The 22338-nt window shown below is 44.4% G+C and overlaps 1 protein-coding gene across 1 annotated transcript in view; it reads right to left on the reverse strand.

Moving 5' to 3' along the window:
• Positions 1–22338, reverse strand: part of LOC144791528 (inositol polyphosphate-5-phosphatase A-like) — a 358038-nt gene that overhangs the window by 246950 nt on the left and 88750 nt on the right. Inside the window, exons 2-3 of the mRNA XM_078666240.1 lie at positions 20140–20181; positions 15814–15914 (exon numbers count right to left, since the gene is read on the reverse strand). Coding sequence (XP_078522366.1) covers positions 15814–15914; positions 20140–20181 — 143 coding nt within the window. The remainder of the gene's footprint in view (positions 1–15813; positions 15915–20139; positions 20182–22338) is intronic.

Raw genomic sequence — 22338 nt, forward strand, 5'->3', positions numbered from 1 at the left:
ATAATGCAGGCTCTAAACAAGGCTTCTAAACCCCGCACCTGCCATTCTTTTGTGCCGCAGACAGTTTTTGTCTCAATGTTGTCTTTCCAAAAGTTAAAACCTAATGTAGACAGCTGAGCATAAAAGTTTGCAGAATAAATTTGTTTAGTATTGGTCAACATGTTTTTCATTCCTGTCTTATTCACATTTTTTAAATAAAACGTTTCTGGGTTTGCGACATTAAAACCTGTAAAGTAGGGAGGAGCCTAGCCCGCAACCATGATGGCCGCCTGAACCCTCGGCTCCGCCGACCCTCTCGCTTTCCTCCCGTGTTGCTACCTATCCTGCACGCTATCCTACTTCTGCACCGACTTTTCGGATCCGGGAGGTGACCCTGATTTCAACGCTGTGCTTCCCGGTGTGTTCTCAGCGGGGGAAGCGAAACGGCGCCCTTACCTCCTCCTTTGCGTTTCATGGCGGCGACCGGGTCCCTCTTCCTCGGGGACGGTCGACCCTGATACAACGCCAGCGGCCATTGTGGCTGGAGCGGAGCCGAACGGTGGATTGTAGCTGCTACACTGTGCTGTCCGCTGCACTTCTCCTGCTTGCTCCGCAGCGCTCCATGCTCCGAGATTCAGACGGCCGTGAGTGCTACAAAGTATCCTCTCCCACGGCTTGTAGGAGATCTTCCCAGCTTTCTTGCTGCCCAGTGCTGTGGTGGGTGCCATTTTGTATCGGCCACTTGGCACTTGCAAGTGACGGCCCCGGATTGCTTCCGAGTATACGAGCGTGCCCCGTTTCTTCGCGGGACTCGTGTGGGTGTTGGTATGGTACCTGCTGCCCCTGTGCCCCCGGCCCGGCTCTACTGTGCGGAGTGGCCACGAGAGGCTCGGCTGTCCGCAGGGGAAGTCGGCGGCCGGTCTCGAGGTTGCCTCCATGTTTGTGTGCCTGGCGTGCAGGGAGCTGCCGCATCCCCTTTTCCTGGTGAACCGCTGCGGACTGGCGACGTTCTAGGGGCGCTGGGCGAATTGTGTGCTGTCCTATGTGTCAATGCCCATAAACTGGGGGACCGACTGGACGCCCTTTTGTCCGCTATGCCCTCGACTGGCCGTGTTTGCTGTCGGGTGCGGGACACTGCGCCACACCCTATGATTACGTGCCGTGAGTTGCCCACCCAGATGTCCACGGAGGCATTGATGGTACAAGAGCCTGACTTCACCGCGGAATTGCCTGTTGTGGCTGGGGCGAGCCCTGAGGTTCGTGGACTTCTGCGCTGGCTACGGAATCGTCTCTGGACATCCTGTTCGGCGGCTCCTTTGTGGTCTGTTCGCATGACTCATTATCTTCTCCTGGGACTGCCAATACTGCTTTGTCTGGCCTCTCTCGGAGGATTGTTGCGCTGTGTTTTTTCCTTCTGTGTTAACGTGACACACTTGCTTTTGAGTTGTGCAGACTTTGGTGGACAGTCTCTTCTTCTGTTGTACTCCTCCCGTCCGCTCGCTCTGTTCATGATGGCCATTATCCAGCTGGACCTTGTCGACGCATCGGACCGTAAAGGGCAGGGTTGATGAAGTTTTCTCCTTTTGCTTGCTCACGCTTGTATTGTGGGGACTGTACTGTACACACGGGGTAGTTACACATTGCTTTTAATGTCGGGTTGGGGGTCCGGGGATGGCGGCCATGATTACACAAGTTGTTTATTCTGAGTATATTCGTTTGGCCCTCCTCCGGTTCAATATGTTTCCTCCCTTTTTTCTTCTCGCTTTATTGTCTCTTCTATATTTCGGGTAATCTTTTTGGGGCGACAGACACACTGTTAGGGGGGGGGGGGGTAGGCCATAGCCTCTGCATGTGTGTAGGGTGGGGGGGGGGCTTTCTTTTGTCTGTTTTTGTTTCTATGGGCCTTCTTTCTTTTTGCGTTCTTCCTTCTCTTCTTTTTTGCCTTTTCTGGGTCAGTGGGCTCGGTTGGGATTAGGTGGGTAGCGCTTGGCGTGCTATGTATTTTGTGCCGGTTTATCCTTTTGTTCTGTTCTTATGCCGCCATTTTGATTATCTCTCATTGCTTGCTCGCAATTCTTCTGAGGTACGTTGCCCGCTCATGTCGTTGGTGGCTTATATGTACTCTGATCCTTCCTGTTTCGTATGCTTTCCTATAATTTACTTATGAAAACCTTTAAAAATGAACCTTGCATTCTCCTGTTTTCCCGGTAGTATTTGCATATCCGGTGTAATCTAGTTTGATTGTTCTTCTGTACTCTGTGCTACTGGGTTGCGATATAGCTTGCTATAATGCTCGTAAATGTGTCTCGGCCGGCCAGGTGGTTGTAGGCCCGTATTTGTTTCTTGATACTGTGCAATAAAGGTTTTTTAAAAAAAAAAAAAAAAAACCTGTAAAGTATGAAAATTTATCATAAAATGTTTTAGAGCTGCCTTTTGGCGGTGTTGGACAATGTTACCATTGATTGTAAGTAAAAACATTTCTAGGATTTACAGATTTGTGCAAATAATGGTGACCAAAATGATTATACCAATACAGTTCTTCATAACTTGTTGAACCTTCTAGGTGTTCATGTTTTTGAAATGTTGCTGACATTTCTAAGTGTGACATCATATTATTAACAGTTTCAAAGTCCCAATCATCTGAAAAGGTGCTTGATGAAACAAAATCACTTAAAGAAACCTTAAACTGGTGTGGAATCTTTAACAGCTCCACCGGGCCATAAATGTCATAGTCAGGTGTGTCCCATGCTATACCACCAGGTATAGGAACGGCTGTGATGTTCACTGATGACAGGTCTCTTCGCTCCCGATGAGATGACTTGTAAGGTTGAAGGAGCAAGTTGATGTTCTTACTTGCTGTGTCCATTGCACTGTATTTTCCATCTATCATTTGTCCCAAACTCAAAACAAGAATGAGCCATAGTAGCAGAAACAGTACACCTAATCCTATCCAAAATTCAACCCATGGCGAAACCAGATATGTGTTCTCAAGTTGATGAAGGAGTTTTTGTTATTTTTTTCTTTAAAAAGTGTTTTTGCTGGCATTATTTCTGGTTCACTGAGATCCTCAGAAAAGTTATTGAAGTTGATAAAATAGCCAGAGGCAGTTCTGTCAATAGTTGGTATTGCATTCGGATTTTTTTAGATCACTGGAGTTGCTTCCTACTTTGACATGTTTGTATAGTCAGATGCTACATCATTGTAGACAGGAGTTTCTTGACGAACTGATATTTGCAGTATCAAGAGGGACGAGTTCCATGGCTATGTTGCATAGTCCTTCTTTTCTCACTGGAGGTTTATCAAAGGTGATAAGTCTTTCAGTTTGAACCTCTTGGATAGTAGCCAGATTTGGTTGTCTGCTACTTCTTGGGAGTCCACTGGGCCTGCTAGTTATTATTGGCCACATGATTGTGGTTTTAACAGGTCAATTGATACTGTTCTGTTCTCCGTTTTTCCAGCAAGCGGCGGTAGTAACACTGATCTTGTTCTAAGAATTGCTAAGACAGGTACTGCTTTTCTATAAGAAGGCCCAAATTCCTTCTTTACCGCAATCTTTTCCCTGACTAGATCCCCAATCTTTGGAATCCAGACAGGTCTTGCTGGGACAGGTGTTTTTTCTTCAGTGGTCGTTGGGCTTTGTGATGTGTTACTCAGACTTCTTCTTGTTTCTTTTAAGTCCTGAAAAAAAGCCAAACGGTCTTGGATATCAAACGGTTTCTGTTCCACCACTGAAGTTTAACAATTAAGGTCCTGGATAAGCCTTCTAGTACCAAATAATAATTCATATGGAGTGATTCCCCCCAAAGAATTTCTTGGCAGATTATTAAGACTACGTTGGACACGATTTAAAGGTTTGACCCACCCGTCACCTGAACCTAATACCCTAGCTGGTATAGATTGCTTTATGTCACGTTTTTTTCTTTCCACTACCGCATTACCCTCAGGATGGTAAGGGACTCGAAAACTGCAATGCAACGCCCAAGCTGGCCATGGCCTCCTTGTAAGCTCGAGAGCTAAATGCAGGACCCTGGTCAGAATGTAGCGTACTGATTGCGTATGTGCCGATAAAGACTCGCAAATCTTTTATAACAGTACTGGCGTCAGCCAAGCGCTGAGGCCACATCCAAATGAATCTTGTCTTAATATTTGTGGGACCGCGTACGTCTATGGCAACGTCTGCGTGTAGATAGTCTAATGCTGTCTAACAATGGTGTCTACACCGTTACACTGTAGTTAGGTACCTGGTGGTCTTCGAAGCTATGCTCTCTGTAACAGGTATCACAGTAAATTCCGAATTTGTAAACGTCGACGCTCATTCCTGGCCACCAGTACATCTCTTCTGATTCTATAAGAGATTGCAAGATCCTTTGATGTGTCAGACCCTCTCCCATATGTGCTTAGTGTACCAAACCACCTCTCTTGTTCCTGTTTGGAATTACACTATCCCCCACTCCAAATATTTGAGCAAAAGGAACAGCGTTTGCATCTATTATGTAAGTATTACCGAGTGGATAGTTTAGTGGTAATGCTGCATAGTTGCCTTTCATTGCGGCATTCACTGCTAGCATTGTTTCGCCGTCTATTTTTGCTTTTGAACGAGTGATTGCAGCTACGGAAGCCGTTTGCACAGCTGCCTTCGCGGCCTCATCAGCCAAGGAATTCCCTACAACGTGAACGCCATCACGCTGATGACTCAGTGTATGAATCACGTGAGTCTTTTGTAGTTCTTTTTGCAAGAGAACTACTTGTTCCCTTAGCAGTTTATGCTTAATTGTGCCACCTTTAGCATCTTTGAAGCCGTTCTGAACCCAGTTCTGCAAGTATTTGTTGTAAGACTGGACGCAGTAATACGAATCGCACACTATGAGTGTGGGGAATTCGTGATCGGTATTTTCAAGTGCCATCTTGAAAGCCTGTAGTTCAGCTCGCTGAGCTGTACAGTCTCCGAGAGATTGAGTTTTTGTGACCATAGGTCTAAATTTACCTTCGCGCCAGCGACCTTTAACAATCGCGCACGCAGCACTGTAAGCTTGTTTACCCCCAATTGCGGGCTGTGCTGATCCGTCTGTATATATTATACAGCCGTAATGTTCAAGTGGCCGAATTTCAGTTGGCAGAGGCCATTCTAATTCGTATTGTAGGAATTCTTGTGTTTTTAAATACGGGTCAAAAACGTATTCGACGTCTGTTGCAGCAAGAGAGTTAACCCATAGTATCCATTTTGGATGTAGAGCTTTTGCATTTGGAATGCTTGCTTTTGTCACTGCCTCTAAGGCAGGTACAGGTGTAACGATTTTTATGCATTTACCCTGTGCGAGGGCTCTTTCTTTTGCTACAGCAGTCTGAACCGCTGTCAGTATTTTTTCTGTTGAAGTGAATTTCATTTCAGCCTGTGTATACAAATGTGACTTGTATGCTATTGGTATCGTCTCACCTTCGTTAAAGGTTAGGTATGTGAATCCGCATCTCCCTGGGATGATTCGGATCACTAGGTGTTACAATGATAAAAAGTACATTGTAAAATAAGTAAATCCAATAATAGTAGGTATTCTTAAGTTGGTTTATTAGACATAGTTGGTAGTAAGGAAGGCCCCACCGGGAGCAGCATCCAGCTGCTCAGCCCCACTCATACAAACTGACCACACATTCAAACCATGCATACACGAACATTCTAATGACATCACACACACAGGCTGAGCAGCAGGGAAAGAGATGACCAGAATATAACACTAGGTTACGCACGTTGTCGCGTGTTTGTAACTGTGTTTTTGCTAACATGTCTGTTTGCACTGAACGCAAAATTTCAGTGTGTTTTTGTGTCCAATTTGTAGGTTTGAAATCAGGTTTGATTAGTTCGTAGAGAGGTTTAACCCTTTCTGCGTAGTTTAGAACATAAGTCCTTCCAAAATTCAGGAAACCTAGAATTGACTAAGTTTTCAGCGTTTAGGAGGTTGGAGCAGCGCACATTTCTCTAAGAAGTTTGCTGCCAGGCTTTTGCCTTCACTTGATAACTCATATCCCAAAAATAGGACGTTAAGGTGGGCAATTCGTGATTTTTTAAAATTGAATTCATACCCCTCAGAAGCAAACCCCAATATGATGGTGTTTACTCTTTTCAAGTGTACGTCCAAATCATCATCTGTAAGATAGATGTCATCGACATAGGATAATGCCTCATCATCGTACTTTTGTAGTAACTCCGTTACTCTGGCTGAAAATAACCCTGGACTATTCTTGAATCCCTGGGGGGGACGGCAAAATTGTCTCTGTACCCCCATTATGGAGAAAGCGGTCAAAAACCTGCTTTCTGGTGCAATGTTTTGACAAAAGAAACCATTTGAGATATATAATGTAGTTTTATATTTTTTGCGCACAATGTTATTCATCAGTGCTGCACTATGTGCGTTTTGTACTGCAAACGTTTCGCAACAAGAGTTTAGATGTCTGTAATCCAAAACTAGACAATATGAATTGTCTGGTTTGGAGACAGGAAACAAAGGAGTGTTCATTGATGAGGTGCATGTTTCAATCACCCCTTGGTATTCAAGTTAATTTAAAATCTCCCTGACCTGTTTTTTTAGCTTCCTGTTTTACAGGATATTGCCTTTGCATTGTTGGTTGAGTTTTCAACTGGATTTTATGGTGAGGGGAATCCTCATCATATCCTACATGATTTTTGTATAGTGCTGGGGCCTGGGCTACAGCCCATTTCCTAGCAAATGTGTATTTATTATGAATTGGAATGTGATTTGAGAAGGCTGGCATAGTTATATCTTTGCCATGTGGGCACTCCCTGACAAATTCAAGTGGCCAGTCTTGTTCAGCTAGTAGGATGCCATAACCCTTAGAGAGCTTCTCCCAAAAGAGTGCTCTAAATTTTCTTGGTTTGTCCCCCTCCATCCGGAGTGTTACTTCACATAACTTATGTGGTACACTAACCCTGGTATCTGCAGTTTCAACTTGGATACTTTCATTCAAGTCCACTGTCTCCAGATGATCCTTCAGGATCTTGCGAGCTATGGTTACCTCTGCTGCACTGTCTAGCATTGTTTGGGCCCACTCCCCGTTCTTGAGTTGTGTCCTCAAAATCCTCGGCATGTCTGATCTTTAGACTTGCTACCTTCTTTTTCGTAAATTGGGTTTTCTTATTTTTTGGAACGTGCTGTTCGTCTTTAGACTTCACTCGTTCTTCTTTTTGTTCTGAACGTCCTCTTCTTTCGGATTTCTGCGAGGAAGTCTGAAAGGTACGAGAGCAACGTGCATCATTATCTTGATTTCTGTCAGGTTTTCTCAGATTATCCCTATTTCTAAGGTTATATCTCTTTACAGAGGGCTCCTGTTGAGGAGACCTTCCTCTGGACTCAGAACGCTTCTCTCTAGGAAGTGTCTGTTTGGTGTTTTCCCACTTCTTTTTAGGAGTAGTGAGATTATTTTTAATAAAAACTTTTTCAGGATTTTCAGTTAGTTAAGGTTTTACTGGTTTCCCACCCAAACTATCTCTACCTAGTTCTTCATAGGATTTTTTAATAATTCTGGCAAGCTCATATGGTTGCTCAGTAATATCTGTTTCTTTCAGTTTTTGGCGGATCGCCACGGATGCTGCTTCACCTTTAATGTTGGCTAATAGTATAGCCGAGGCCTGTTTGAAATCTTTCAGTAATTTCATACCCAGATTTAAGGTCGGTTCTGGACCATATTCATTTTGAATCTGTCCTAGAACGTCTGGTATTACCGCCATAGACGGGACACCATGTGTTTTAGTGTAGATTGAGGCGAAGACTGTACCGTAAGTGTCGCAGTCCTCTACGTGTGGTGCAATCCCCATTGGTAAATAGATTGTCAGAATGCTGTGTTTCTCATGAGGTGTACTATCAGGGAATACCGCCTCTATTTGAGTAATTTTTTGTGCTAACCAGAACGGAATTTGTTCTCGTTTTGCGGGCAATTTACCAATGACTGCCTGTATAGTCTGTGGTGAAATTTTGTTTGTGTTCCCTTGATGAGGGAAGTGCTGTGGAATTCTTACAGCTGGTTGGATTGTTAAAGTCCTCATGACATATTGAACCAATTGCCTGTGTATTTTATTCAGCTGTTTTAGTTGAGCTAACAGGTCAGGACCTGTCATTGTTTCAATGTCAGGATGTGGTGTATAGCTGGCTAGTACCGGTCATGTTGCTCCTGGTCTACCTAGTGGACCGAGCCTGGTAATGTGATTTTGATGTTGTAGGGCGCCATTAAACCAGAGCTGATGCTCCTGGTAAGTTAGTGGAATTTCAACGTCCTCGAAAGGAACGTGTTCCGCTGGAGGTTCCTCTTCTTTGTAGTAGTGGAACATATGTGTTGTCGGATTTGCTTGTGGAAAGATAATCCATGAATAGAATACCTCTGTCTGCAGATATTCATGCGCCTCTATGACAAATATAACTCTACCACCTCTGGGTGATAGACCGTTTTCTATAAGTTTGATAGCTATAGTTTTCCTTAAGTTTTCCGGGATGATTATAGCATCATCGTCTTCCTCATTAAACCCTGCAACGTCTACACCCGGCTGGGTTGCATTTACTGCAGCTCCACCGGTTGCGTTATTGTCGCCGTTATCCGGCATTTGTTTAATGAAAGTTTGCAGAGCAAGTTTTCAAGGAAACTAAGATTAGGTGCACAATATTTTGGAACACTGTATCCTTCAACGTTGAACAAACTAAAAACTAATACATAGGATTTTTCATCCTACTCAGTTTAAAGCAGATATTTTATCCTTTAACCCACTCCAGACGTCTATTGGAGTATTGTACGCGAAAAAGGGGTCTGTGTGAAAAGCAGGACTGAGTTACTCTAGTATCTAGCGTTAAATTATCGCCTTACCAAACGTTGGGTGCTATTTAGTGTAGTTCCTATATTCCCAATAGGCTCTGCGCATTGGAATAGTGTATCCTGTAGACTAGGTCTCTACCGAATATACTAGACTTAATTGTGTGTGTGCCAGCTAGTTCAGGGGTCACTAGAAACTTTCTCGAATGAACAAGAAGGGATTAGTTTCTGACAACCGCTTAAAACATGACAACTTTGTTTCCCAAGAATAAGAAATATATCTCTAGAATCGAGGAAACAATAGATAGTTATTTCACTCAGTCAATTGTGCATGCTTCGTTTCACCAGAGGTGCAGAGAAATAGAGAGACGGGCGTTTTCAATAAAAGGTATTTATTGAACAGTCTTCTTTCTCAAGCATAAGTAATTAACTGCTGCAATGGTAATACTTGTGGTAAAGTACAAAGGAAGGGGCCTATCACACCTTGACTTTAACACCAGGTCCCACACCGCATAGCCCTATCCATTTCAACCTAGGCTTTCTTGGACTTCTGTGAGCTCCAGTCTGCTAAAATATGTAATTGGGAAGCATCATAATATGATAGTATGTATACATATCTGGAAGGTCCAGGCCTCACCCCTCCCTCGGCCTGCAAAGGCGGTCCCACACCCCATAGCCCTATCCATTACAACCCAGGCTTTTTTGGTCTCCTGTGAGCTCCAGTATGCTAATATATGTAATTGGGAAGCATCATAATGATAGCATGTATACATATCTGGAAGAGCTACGCCTCACCCCTCCCTCGGCCTGCACAGAACTCTATACGCCACTTATGGCTTTCTTCCTTTCCAGATGTATTTCAAGAATAAAATCTTGAGGGTGTGGAAGAGGGTTTCTGGAAGGAGTATGGGCAGAGCTTGGAACGGTCTCTGTAGGATGTTCATTTTAAGCATGTGAACTGTAGTCATCCAGGATGCTGGGCGGTCTCCTCATTTATGGAGGTCACGTCGAATATCAGACTTTAAAGGGAGGAAATTAATGTTGTAAAGATCCAATGTACACGGCAAGAGTTTAGCCCCTAAATAGGTAATATGCTTCACCGCCCCACTGAATTTACTGCTAAAGGGCATGTGCCTCCTCCAATGAAAGCGTCAAATTTAATATTTCTAATTTGTTAACATTCATCTTAAAGGTGGAAACTTTCTGGTAGATATCTGTATCTGCAGTTTAGGGAGAGACATTTCTGGCTTAGTCATGGTCAGTACGACATCATTCGTAAACAACATGAAGTTGGTCTTCCATCCCGAACCACAACCCTTATACCTCATCGCTCACTCTGAGATGGGCTGATACTTATAGCAAATAAAAGGGGGATAGGAGACACCCTTGTCGAGTACCTTGTCCCAACCAAAGTGGAGAGTATAGGCTGCCATTCAGCTGAATAGTTGTGAAAGGAGCCTGATATCCAGCCAAAGCCAAATTGTAAAGTTGGGGCTAAATCTGGCTCTCTCTAGCGTTTTTGATAGAAACCCACAGTCCACCAGGTCGAAAGCCTTTTTTGCATCTAATGTAACCAGAATCACTGGTACCAACTTTTTCTTGACCTTTTCCACCAGGTGAACTACTCTTCCGAAGTTATCGTGTGTTTGACAGTTTTTGATGAAATCTGATTGGTCAGGGTGAATAAGACTTGGCAAAATATTTTCAAGATGAGTTGCTAAGATTTGTAGGAAAATCTTTAAGTCTATGGGCAATAGGCTGGTATGATGCACATTTCTCCAGGTCTTTCCCTTGTTTATGTATCACAGTAATGGTGGACTTATTCATTGATGGGGTACCCCTTTGGCCTCTGAAAAGGACTACTGACTGTTAAAAAGAGGGTTAACTAGGGGCCAAAGGATTTATAAAAGTTCCATGTATACCTCTTGGGTCCTGGGGCTTTATAGGCTTTTATGGTCGATTTGACATTTTCCTCCTCAATGGGCCTTTCCCCTTCAGCATATTGCTCCGGGATAATTTTGAGAAGACAGAAGAAGTGTAGGTATAGAGTTTGTATGTCATCTGTAGGGTAATCTGCCATATACAGCTGTGCACAGCAGGAGTGGTAAGGCAAGAGTTTGTCTCCCTCTTTAGTGAGCTTCATGCCATCTACTAAGTTAATTTCCTTGACATATTGTCTCTCTTGTGACTCATATACTCGAGCCAGGTAACAGCCTATCGTATTCCCTTGGGCATAATGGGCATGTTTCAACCCGAGAAGGGTGAATTCTGTTTCATTGGTGTCTTTATCTGGGAGTTCTTCTCGCAATGAACTGAGGGCCCTATGCCTCTGGTGTGGGTTATGTCCTGTACTCAGTTTCACAAAATTTGAACTCAGATTCCAGCTCTTCCCTGTGTTGTGTCTAAGTTTCCTAAGATATGCAAGTTTGCTGATAGAGAGTGCGAGGATTGCTTTAAATGCATCCCATAGATGAGACTGGAGAAAAAAGAAGACTCAGATATCTCATTGGTGTAATTGTTCTGAAAGTATATGCTGTGATGTGCGTTTTGAGCTCCTCCTTAAGGACTGGATCCCACAGCAGGGAAGTATGAAAAATCCTTCTGGGCCACCGTCTGGGGCAATCTTCCCAGTCTGGCTTTACCCCAATGTGGGCATGATCAGAGATATTGATAGTATTTATGGTTGAGAGTATGGCCCATGAGAGTACTGAGGAGCTCAGAAATATGTAATCAATTCTGGAGTACGTCCTATGCACATGTGCGAAGAATGCACAGTCCGTTCCTCCATGTGGTGTTTTCGCCAGATATTGTGTAAGCCCAGGTTTCGTAATTTACTCTAGAGTTTCGTGAAAATTTCCATGAGTTTCTAGACAAATTTAAAATCTCATAACACAACAACTCTGCAGCAAAGCCTGCTAAGCTGTCAAAGTGTTGTGCAAAGAAAATCATCTTGGCACGTGCAGGGGCATAAATCACTGGTATAGTGAGGTGGGTTCCCTCTACAGTGCCTCTCGCAACGAGGTATCTACCTTCCTTATCTTTTTTACTGTGAGAGCAAAGAAAGGAAAACTCCTTTGAAAGAAAAGGGTCACTCCAATGTGTCTGCTGTTTCCTGAAGAATAGAAATTATATGGATATAGTTTATGTTTAATTTTTTTCCCTTGCTGTGTTTCAGGTGCATTTCCTGTAAAGCAATTAGGTCATGATCACGCTGTTTCATAAATTGCCAAATCTTAGTGTCCTTATTAGGGGCATTAATCCGTTTGACATTTAGGGACTGAATCTTGACCATGATAAATGGGTAGGGTGTGCCGACCCAATCTCAAGAGTAGCCAACGAGGTGATGACGTGCAATAGGTAGGTGTTGAACATTTTGTTTTAATCGATTAAGTACTGTGGTGTCCCCGATATCTCAATTCCACCTCATGAAGCCCCAAAGCAAAAAACTGAAAAACGTAGTGAACATAAAAAAAACAGTAACAAAGTTGTTGCAATGTGCACAGAGGGCCCATGTCTTTCTGACTGGTTTCCATCCCACTTTCCATGGGGGGGTGGGGTACACCGATGATCTGGAGTAGGGCATATCTGTGGGTTATATCTGGGATATCAGAACAATTAATAGGCCTACGTTCAGGCCTGTCTTTTTATAGAACTCCAGTAATTATAATATCCATAGTGGCTAAAGTGTCAGCATTGTGGTCATGGCCTGGCTCGGTATTCACAAGTCAATCCTAAATATTATCATCCTTGGAGTCTGGCCTCATCGGGGTTCTGTCTTTTCTTGAACCTCAGAATCAATGAGGTTACAAAGTGAGCCAGGGTTCAGACATTCGTGGAAGAACACCAATTGCGAAGTCAGCGGATCGCATGAACTTGTTTCCGGGTTAACTATAGTAATTCCTAGGATGTGGGCAGGCTTCGACAATTCAGAGACCTGGTGCGTTTTTTGTTGCACTTGAAGGCAATGACAAAGGGGTAGAGTCAGCAACATGGAATTTTATTTTTCTGTGAGTGCTCCGTGATGGGGAACTGTTGCTGCAGAAGAAGAGTTGCTGGAGCGATGTCTTGAAACACTGAACAGGTGTGACCTTCATGCTGAATTTGGTCTTGCAAGCCTGCTGCTTTCAGGATTTTTTCTTTGCATCGGTAGCTAACGAACTTTGCAAATATATCATGCAGCTTGTTCATTTCTTGAGTCCTGCGGGAGCCCACTCAATGTACTCTGTTGAGTACAATTTAGGTCGGGGTATCTCCCAAGAGTACGGCGAAAAGGGCTTCAATGAAAGCTTCTAGGTGTGCGCCCTCTGCACGTTCAGTAAGTCCACGTATTTGTGTATTGTCTCTTCGAGAACTGATTTCAAGGTTTTCAATCTTTCTAGTGATAACATTATTTGGGTATGTATTGATACACATTTGTCCATTATGATCAAAGTTTTTTCCTTCAGAGAGTCTATTTGCCTTCTGCTTCCACGACCTTGGAATCTGCTTAATCCATGTCTGTCAATAGAGTGGCGATCGTCACATCTAAGTCGGATTTAAAGGCATTCAATTTAATTGCAATGTTGATTTTAAGCTCTTCCAGAAGCTCGGACTTGAAAGCTTGAAGGCTTGCAAGAAGTGTCACCTTTGTCAATGCCATAGTGACGTCCTTGTCAACTGGACCACCCTGTGTCATCTCCGATGTCTCCTCTCTCGAAGCGACCCATGCAGCTTTGACGAATCCTGTAACTTTTCTTTTGTTGTTTTTTAGGCATAGACAAGTGTGTGGCTCCGAGGACCCTATGAGGCTAGTGGAAATGCTTTGGGTAGGTTGATTTATCGTTTTTGCTGATAGTCACTGCTCCTAACTCTGGATGCTGCTTTTGCAGCCGGCATGTGGATCCAGGTTGGGGGGGAGGGGGTTAGTGGGAGGTGACTGCCAAATCGATAATGCGATTTGAGAGTTCACCATTGTGTCCCGGTTGCTGAAAGCTGTCTAACAGAGGTGGGGGTGTTCACATATCAGGTGTTGTTCATTGTGGTTATCTTGCACCAATCGCTCGAACCAGGATAAACCCTGGGGTGACCCTCTTCACCTCGTGCCAGCTCTGAGCCGTCACATCAGGGTTTTAGAGAACACACCTGCAGGTCTAGCAGGAGCAGCTCCCAGCTGTTTTCCACTCTTTGGGGGGAGAAATATTAGGTGGCAAGAAAGCCTCCGTAGACAGCATGGGCAATGCATGGTGCTGCTCGTCAGAAGGCCCACTGAAAAGCTAAAAACAGCGTCAATGATCTCCAAAGCAGGAGCCAGCGTCACCTACACAGCTATCCAATAAGGCAAAGGCTTCTCTGCTGCATGGGCCAACAGGGTTGGTGTGGCTTCTGGTAATCTCATGCTGGTACCATCTTGGGAGTTTACCGGTCAGCGCTGGGAAATGAGGCATGTCCGCTTGGCAGCACCGCTTCGGTGTGGAGCATCAGATGGTGCCCATAGCATAAGCTGCACCAATTCCCCAAAGACTGCCGCTGCAGGAGGGCAGGTTGAGCAGAATAAGAACATAATGTGGGTCCCGGTCCAGGAGCACATTTATGGAGCGGCCATCTTTGTCTGTGCTGAAGCTCCGCAACATTTTGTATCCTATATCCATTTGAACACACACACATGAACATACTGACAAACATAGGCTCACTCCTTACCAAATGAACATGTGCTCTGGCAAATGCACACACTCAGACATATATGTACATACATGCAAATAAAAAGACTCATAAATATGCAAGATCATATACTCAGTTACAAGCACATGCCCACCATCCACTTACCAAGGTGTATTAACTGATCCGCCTCCCCCAGCAACTTCGCTCACGGGAAGCTGCACACCAATTCCACGGGTCAGAGAGGGTTGAAAAGGGAGCACAGGAGGCCACACGTACTAGGCCTCTATGGAAGCTCAGAACAGACTCTAAGTCATAATTCAAGTCCAGCACCAAAAAGATGGCACGAAGAAGGAATATTGTGAACTCAACCAGTTAATTATTTGGAAATGGCAGGGCTAGTAATGTTAATATCAGCCACCATTTCAACCACACTAACAAATCAGGGGCATAATTAGTTGAATCATTTTCCTGCCTGTTATTACTGCATTTCATCCATGACAGGCAAAAGCTTTCAGTGACATGTCTGAGGATTACTGAAAGATAAACAGTATTACCAGGTCAAAACATCACAGGTGTATATAATTGTACAAACAATTGGAGGTAAGCAGAGAACCGGACATTACTTCTGAAAATGTGTAAAGACATTTTTTAAACTAGCTCTTAAAAATGTATTATTACAGAGCCCCTGTCCAGAATGCCCTCAGTGCCTGTGTCTCATTGGCTATCTGATCTGCCACCTTCAGGGGCAAGGGGAGCTTCTGTAGGGGTCTGTAGCTTCTACCTGCTCCTGGTTCACCTCTCCATGTACTTTCCTGATTTTAGGAGTAAATGACTAGCAGGCAGTCAGGCTGGACACTGGCAATTTTCACGGGGATTCAAGTTCCTGTTAGACTTCCACATGACTCTTCAATGGTTTCGTTCCTTCTACCCTCGTAAGATTTCCAAGAGAGGTCTTGCCAGAAATATCGGCCTCAATGGAGTTGCCAGGGTGAATTGTCATCTTGACTAGGGATACTAATTAAGCTCATCCACCTTAGGCTATGAATTTTGGTAAATAGAGGATTCCCAACCAACTTAAGTTATAAAGAGACAAACTTCACCAGTGAATTTTGTTCACTTTCAACGCCGGGTGAGATAATAAGATTTCAGCCACACAAGTCTAAACAATGCCCCATCCTTTTCCAGCTCCTTTATCTCTTTCCAGAAAGAGTGAGGGCATAAGTGCGAAAGGGAGAGGGGGAACAAAAAGAGCACTCTTCAAAGACAGAGGGACAGAAAGAGCAGGGACAAAAATGAGAGTGAGAAAAAGCATGTGTGCGGGGACTCAGGAGCACTCTTCAAAGACAGAGGGAGTGAGCGAGGACAAGGTTGTTTGGAATGTGGCTTTACCTGATGAATGTCTCCACACTCTGCATGTTTTGCTTGTAGTTCTTGCCGCCGACCTCCTGCCAATGCAGAGCGATGAACCCTGGTCTGAGCAAGTCCAAGGTCTGAAGAAGACAAAATGTGGAGTGCATCAGGGTCTGAGGGATGCAATGATACGTATATTCAGGTGAGAATGTAGGGTCTGATAGATGAAGGATGGGTGGAAGGTTCAGGGTCCCAGTGTGATTAGGTATGAGTGCAGGATCTGAGAGATAAATGATGAGTACATTAGGAAGCAAGTGCCAAGTTTGAAGAAGACACCATGAGGAGTATGTTATGATGAGAATGCAGGGTTTGACAGAGACAGTTTTGGAAAGCTACCAGCAACTGAGCCATTATGAGCAGAAAGATTTGCTGTTCGGGATGAATTGCTATAGATACCACTGTTCTAAAATGGGATAAAACCCTCTTCTTTCCTGCTTAGAAGGAAACAGTGGGCTTAATACTCCTAGACCTTTTTTTCAAGACAGACCCAGTTACTACCTGAAAATGTTCCTGGAATGCTGATTCGGGCTAAGGTGGCCAGGATGGGGGCGGTCGTGGGAGCTGTACAACATTGCTCTTGTTCACCAATGAAAGGATTCTTGTTATTTGGGCCTAGTAGTGTTCGTGGAGAGAAAGGCTTACCTTCACTGCAAAGGAGTGGGCCTCCTCAGATTCTGCAGCGGAAGGCAGTTGGCCTTGGGAAGGTAATTGGGAATTTGGCAGAGAGAACACACCTGTTTTCCCTCTAAAGTACCCCTTCATTGCCCACTGGTTTCTTGGGGGGAAAAGAATGCTCCCGTCGGGTCTTGGAGTAAAAGGCCCTTTGCCTAGAAAGATTGAAAGGTAGATATTTGCCAGCAGGGAGAGAGGGGTAAGCTTCGGCAGTACCACTTGGATCCCAATCAGACATTTGGCTTTTACTGCTATTGACAGCTGCTAAAAGACCTGAGCTGTCAAGCGACTGACGGGTGCATCCCATTAATGTGGAGATTGATCATCTTTTCATGGGCCTCCAGTGGAAAATCTGCGTCCTTGAGCCATGACTGACTGCAGGCACATGCACAGATGGGAGGGGATGCTCCCAGCTGCAGTACTGATAAGATTAGATAATGTCAGGAGCATTTGTTACACAGTTTCCTTGCCTAGGATGAGCACAAATGTATACTCACTTTGATTGCAGTCTAGGAACAAAGTTTTTACTCCTTTTGATTGCGGTCTAGGAACAAAGTAGTGTACTAGATAACCTCGTGCTACAGGTGAAGTCCATGGCTTGCCATGCTGGCACAGGTGTTAGCCTTTCCCTGGGGTAGACTACCGGACCGGTACATTTTTTTGCCATATGTCTCCAAACACTTTACTTAATTGCCATCACAGCAGACTGAGCAGGAGGGGTTTCAGAGATACAGACTGCCCAATTGTCCCTGGCCTAGTGCTTTAAGATATCAGGCTAAGAGATAGCCTTTCTTGAAATCTCCCCATTTGTTTTAGAACTTAAGCCTCAATGGGCCGGCCAGCTTTGGTGGAGGAGATGGCGATGCTCCGGTCACCAGCACATCAGTGCACTCACTCTCTGGTAGGGGTGTGATGGCTTCAGTGGTCAGAAATTCCAAGTCTTTGGCAATGATGCTGATGTAGAGCAAACCTGAGTGTGTGTCCTCCTGGTAATCGGTACCAGTCTCTAGCCATGTTTTACTCCCCAAAACATGCCCACTTGGAAGGAGGTGGCCTAGAAGATGGACGTCCTGGTGCCTGCAGGACCTATACCAGGGATGGTAGAAGCTAGAGGGGTTGGGAGATACACTGGTGTTGTTAGCTGATGGGCAAAGATAGGAACATTGTACTTCAGTTTGGCAACTAGCACAAGCTCAGGGCTGAGGACAACACATAGGCAAAACCTGCACTTGGGTCTGAAGTGAGCCGGTTGAGCCTCGCCTCCTGGTCCATCTGGTTCTGGTCCGATAGGTCAGAGGAGTCGTACTAGTCTGCCTAGGAGTAGACTACACTTGAAGGGAGAACAGCCACTGGAGAAGCCAAGGGACATTGAGACCTGAGGAAGCAGACAACAGGTGCTACAAGACATGGCAGAGATTCTAGCCCCTATTTTGAGGAGACTGACACCAACTGATGATCCTCCAAGAATGGGAGTCAGAAAGAGGGTGGTGGGGCCTTGTACTTCTTGGTGCGGTGCGACTCCAGTATTAGGGTGACCTACTGCAGTTAGGTGATGGGAGTGGCTACCTTGTAGCAGAAGAGGTGGACTGATGGTAGGTTAATACACTCAGACTTGCAGGTGTTTTGGGCTTCATCTTGCAACAAGGTTCTGAGCTCACTGATTGGGTGTAGCTCTCCTTCATAACTGTGACCTACTGGGTGAGGGATCTAGGGATATGGGCTCATGGAGAGTGGTCAGAACATAAGTCTTACTGGTCAGAAATGATTCTTCATGGTCAGACAAGTATTGCTGTAAAGACTGTCTAGAAAGGGTAGGCATGACTTCCTGGAGCAGGTCTCTGGAGTCACAAAGGTGAATGGAGAATAGGCCTACACACCCATGTACAAAAAGGAAGACTTGCTCAACCTCTTGGTGCAACGGGCTTGCAGCACTGCGCACAGAAGGAATAGCTGTCTCAACATTTCCATGCTGCAATGCTGGGAAGTCTCAATGCCCAGACAAAGACATTTTGTTGGAGCAACGAAGTCTGCTGTGAGAGAATATTTGCACCCTGAAGAGCATTCAGCTAATTTATTCTTCATACACCTTCCCTTGACCACGACAGCAGGATCTGGTTGCAAAAAGTTGTCTGGCATTGAGGTAAAAACAGCCATCTGACCAGGCAGTTTAAACTTTCATGGGGTTGCTCTGACCAGTTGCGCAGATCCAGTGCGGGTGATCTTCTTGTGTGGGGATGGGCATTCTTGGACCCAGCAGATGCACCTCATGACACTTCTCTCTAATGTTGAAATCTGTCATCGGCACATCCTTATTTTGCATGCAAGTTCGGTGGTTTTGGAGTTCAGGTGGGACCTAGATCACTGTTTCCTAAACAACATGTGCACAGGTTATGTGGATCAGTTGCTACAAACTGTACATGCCTATCTCACATAGCATAAAGCTGTAGATGTGTCACTTAAACTACCCCAAGTTGAAGATAGGAAAAGGACAGGTAAAGAGCGACAAAAGATCAAAAAGTGATCAAGAGGTATAAGAGCACGGCTCAGCATTGAGACTTCCCTTAGTATGTGAAAAGCAAGCTCTGATCCACACAAGTCATTGGAAAAAAGTTATTGGTGAGGATATGAAGACAAACCAGGAAAGGAGCAAGTCACCTGTGACATATACGTGCATACGTGGACCCAGGTCCAAACGGACAGATATAGAAGTAGTTTACAATCCTGGAAGGGTGCCCGCAAGGTTGAGAATGGAAAACAGCAAAGAAGAAGAAAGAGGGAGTTTTCAATTGGCTTTGGGACTAGGGATTATGTGGGACAATACAGAGAATTATGCATGAGCCTAGGATGGTGGGATTATAGTGTCATGCTAGGGGCAGCGGATTTTACAAGGGTCATGACAGCAATGGATTATTCAGCAGAACATAGGAGCAAGAAACTATTTAAGGACACTGGTTGATGAAAGCGGGAACAGCAGATTACAAAAAGACCATGCGGGCAGTAATTTGTATGAGACGCTAAGAGCAGCGGATCATGGAAGTAAACTAGAAGGAGTGGATACCAGACTGACTGTCGGGGTTGCAGGGTTTACAGAGTATCCCAGGAACAGGAGGTAATGGGGATTTTAGGTGGGAGTTGATATTGTGATGCACTGAGAGCTGAGGTTAAGGGAGGGGACTAGCACAGATCATTGTGGAAGGACACTGTAGCAGATAATTATCCAAGTATCCTGGAAGAAAATGTCTAATTAGCAGTTAAGAGGGCCCTGGAAGCAAATAAGTGGGGATTCAGAGCTGGGTATTATAGAAAGGCCATGGTGTCAGAGGATTCTGGGGTGGCTTGCTAACTAAGGATTATGTAGTGTCCTGGTATCAAAGTATTATAAGGAATCTTGGGGGCAGAAGATTCGATGGAATCCTGGATGCAAACGATAATTGGTGTGGGGGGTGAGGGATCTTCGGCAACAGAAAATTATGGAGGGCATCTGTTCCGAAGAATCATGGTGCGATCCTGTGGGTAGACAATTATTAAAGAGCTGAGGGTTCAGACGAAAATGGAGAGGTCCTGGGATGAAAGGATTACTGACAGGTCCTGGGAGAAGACGGTTAAGGGTGTTGGAACCGGTATACTACATACCTTGTAGAATTCCTGCAGCCATTTTTGCTGGAGATCTGCAGACTGGGAAAACAAAAACAAAAACATTATTGAGCGTACATTGCCTGAGACAGACAAAAAACATACATTTGTAAAGCCAAAGGTTTTGTGAGCACTATTTGCCCAAGTCATCAATACAACAGAGCATCTGTAGCAGCACCTTTATGGAAACCCTTTAAAGCATAATGGCAGTGCAACCATCACTCACACCGAGACAGCAGCAGGACACATTCACTAGTCCACTGGTTGAGTATAGCAGAGTAGCAAGCTCCCCCCACACAGAGTAACAGATACAGACTGTGCCGCATCCATGCAAGTTATACACACACTCACACAGCAGGTACAGTAAGGGGCAACAAATACACACACCAGACTACATAAAAATAACATTTCCGAGGTATCATAACTGAATGTTTTAATTCTAGTAAAGACTCGGGCGAAGATTGTGCTTTACTTTATTCCTTTATTTTCTACAGCAGCCATATAAAGCAAACAAACTATCTTTCCCATGAGAACTAGGGAAATACTACAAGTGAACAACGACCAATCATAGCCCATCATTGTCCATAAAAGTCCTTTAGAAGCCTCTACGATCCTCTTATATCCACTTCTATCACTTGTTTGGAGGTGTCATTCACTATAACGAAAGAGAAGTTTTACTACAAGTAAAAGTGTATTCCTGTAAGCACCGAACAACATTATACCATCATAGAATTTAATACACATAAATAAGGATCAATTCTAAGAAGAACTTAAATGTCCAACAAAATACTGCATCAAATTGCATGTCATTGTTTGTCAGAAAGTCTTGCATACTCTGAAAGCTTATTCCATTTATCTTCCCTCATTTCTCCCTTCAGGTGGGGGATCTACCCTTGATTCCTGGAAGGGAGTAATTCTCGCCTCCGAGTCCTTAACAGAATTGAAACTCTCCGCCAACTTGGCTTGGAAATGTATACTGTATGCAGGGAAATCGTAAGGATTTTGAGGGCCCTGGACCAAACGTATTTTGGGGGCCCCTGTTTGGAGCAGCTTTGAATTTATGATCCGATTTCAGCTCTTTCATGCCCTCTTTGGCCAGTACCCTGACAGTGCCCAGGCACACTCGTCCAAATTCTAAATGTGTTAGATAGTGGCATTTGTTTTTATTGTTGTAACACAGCAGCAGGTCACTAATATTGCTGCAAATAATCTCTGTGACACCCTCTCATTTCTCAAACGTGAGATCTTGTTTTAATCTACAATACCTTTTTTATGGATGTTGCATGAAACAAACACACAATTTCTCTGCAACATGTCTGTAACAGGCTCTCACACATCATCCACATTAAAAATAAATTAAAGGAAAAAGGTATTTAAAACAATATGTTTACTAATTATTCAAGGTCATCACGGCACGACTCTGCAGAACAGAGCTGGCTCTATCAGGGGACTTTTCAAAAGCTGGGGCACTGGGCCATATCCCAATATCCCCATGTCTTAAAATGTCTCTGATTCTATGTCTGGACCAGAGGGTAGGATTATGCTAGTTTAAAGCTTCTTGACTACCAAGGTAGCCACATCCAGCACTGGTTTGAAACTGAATCTTATAAGCTTGAGTCCGAAGACCAGTCTGCCACATTCATGGTATCCTCTAGTCTAGCACCCAACATCACCCCTGACTGAATGGCCACCGAATATCTTAGTGTCATTGCCTGCCTCCTGCATGAGCCTTCAAACCCACCTGGCGATGGTTGGGGATCAGACTGCCTTATGAGGTTTCCCGTTAGCAAATAATCTCTATTCTGAAGAGTGAAATTCCTCCTTCAAACTTCCATAGGCTTTGATACAATGCACCACACACTACTTCAAACAATCCTCAAAGGATAGGTAAGAGGCTGGGGTGATAACACTACCTGATAAAATCCAGGGCTCTGACATCCAAAACCGTTCTACAGGACACCAAGCACAGCAGCATCACCAGCTTGGCGGATATCACCTTCCAGCAAAGGTAATTGTTACTTTGCCAAGATAAAAGTAGTTGATACTCTATCTACGTCTGAAATGGTAGAATATCTTGGTTCAGGAGGAAGGGACAGGTAGAAGCCTTTTAACAGTTTCAGAATCATCAGTTGTTCAGTGACTGGAAGGTCCTCAACTAGAAGGTGGCCTGTAGAAATGAGTTCACAGATCTTTGAGCCA

This window comes from Lissotriton helveticus, chromosome 11 (genome assembly GCF_964261635.1).
Source record: "Lissotriton helveticus chromosome 11, aLisHel1.1, whole genome shotgun sequence".
NCBI lineage: Eukaryota > Metazoa > Chordata > Amphibia > Caudata > Salamandridae > Lissotriton > Lissotriton helveticus.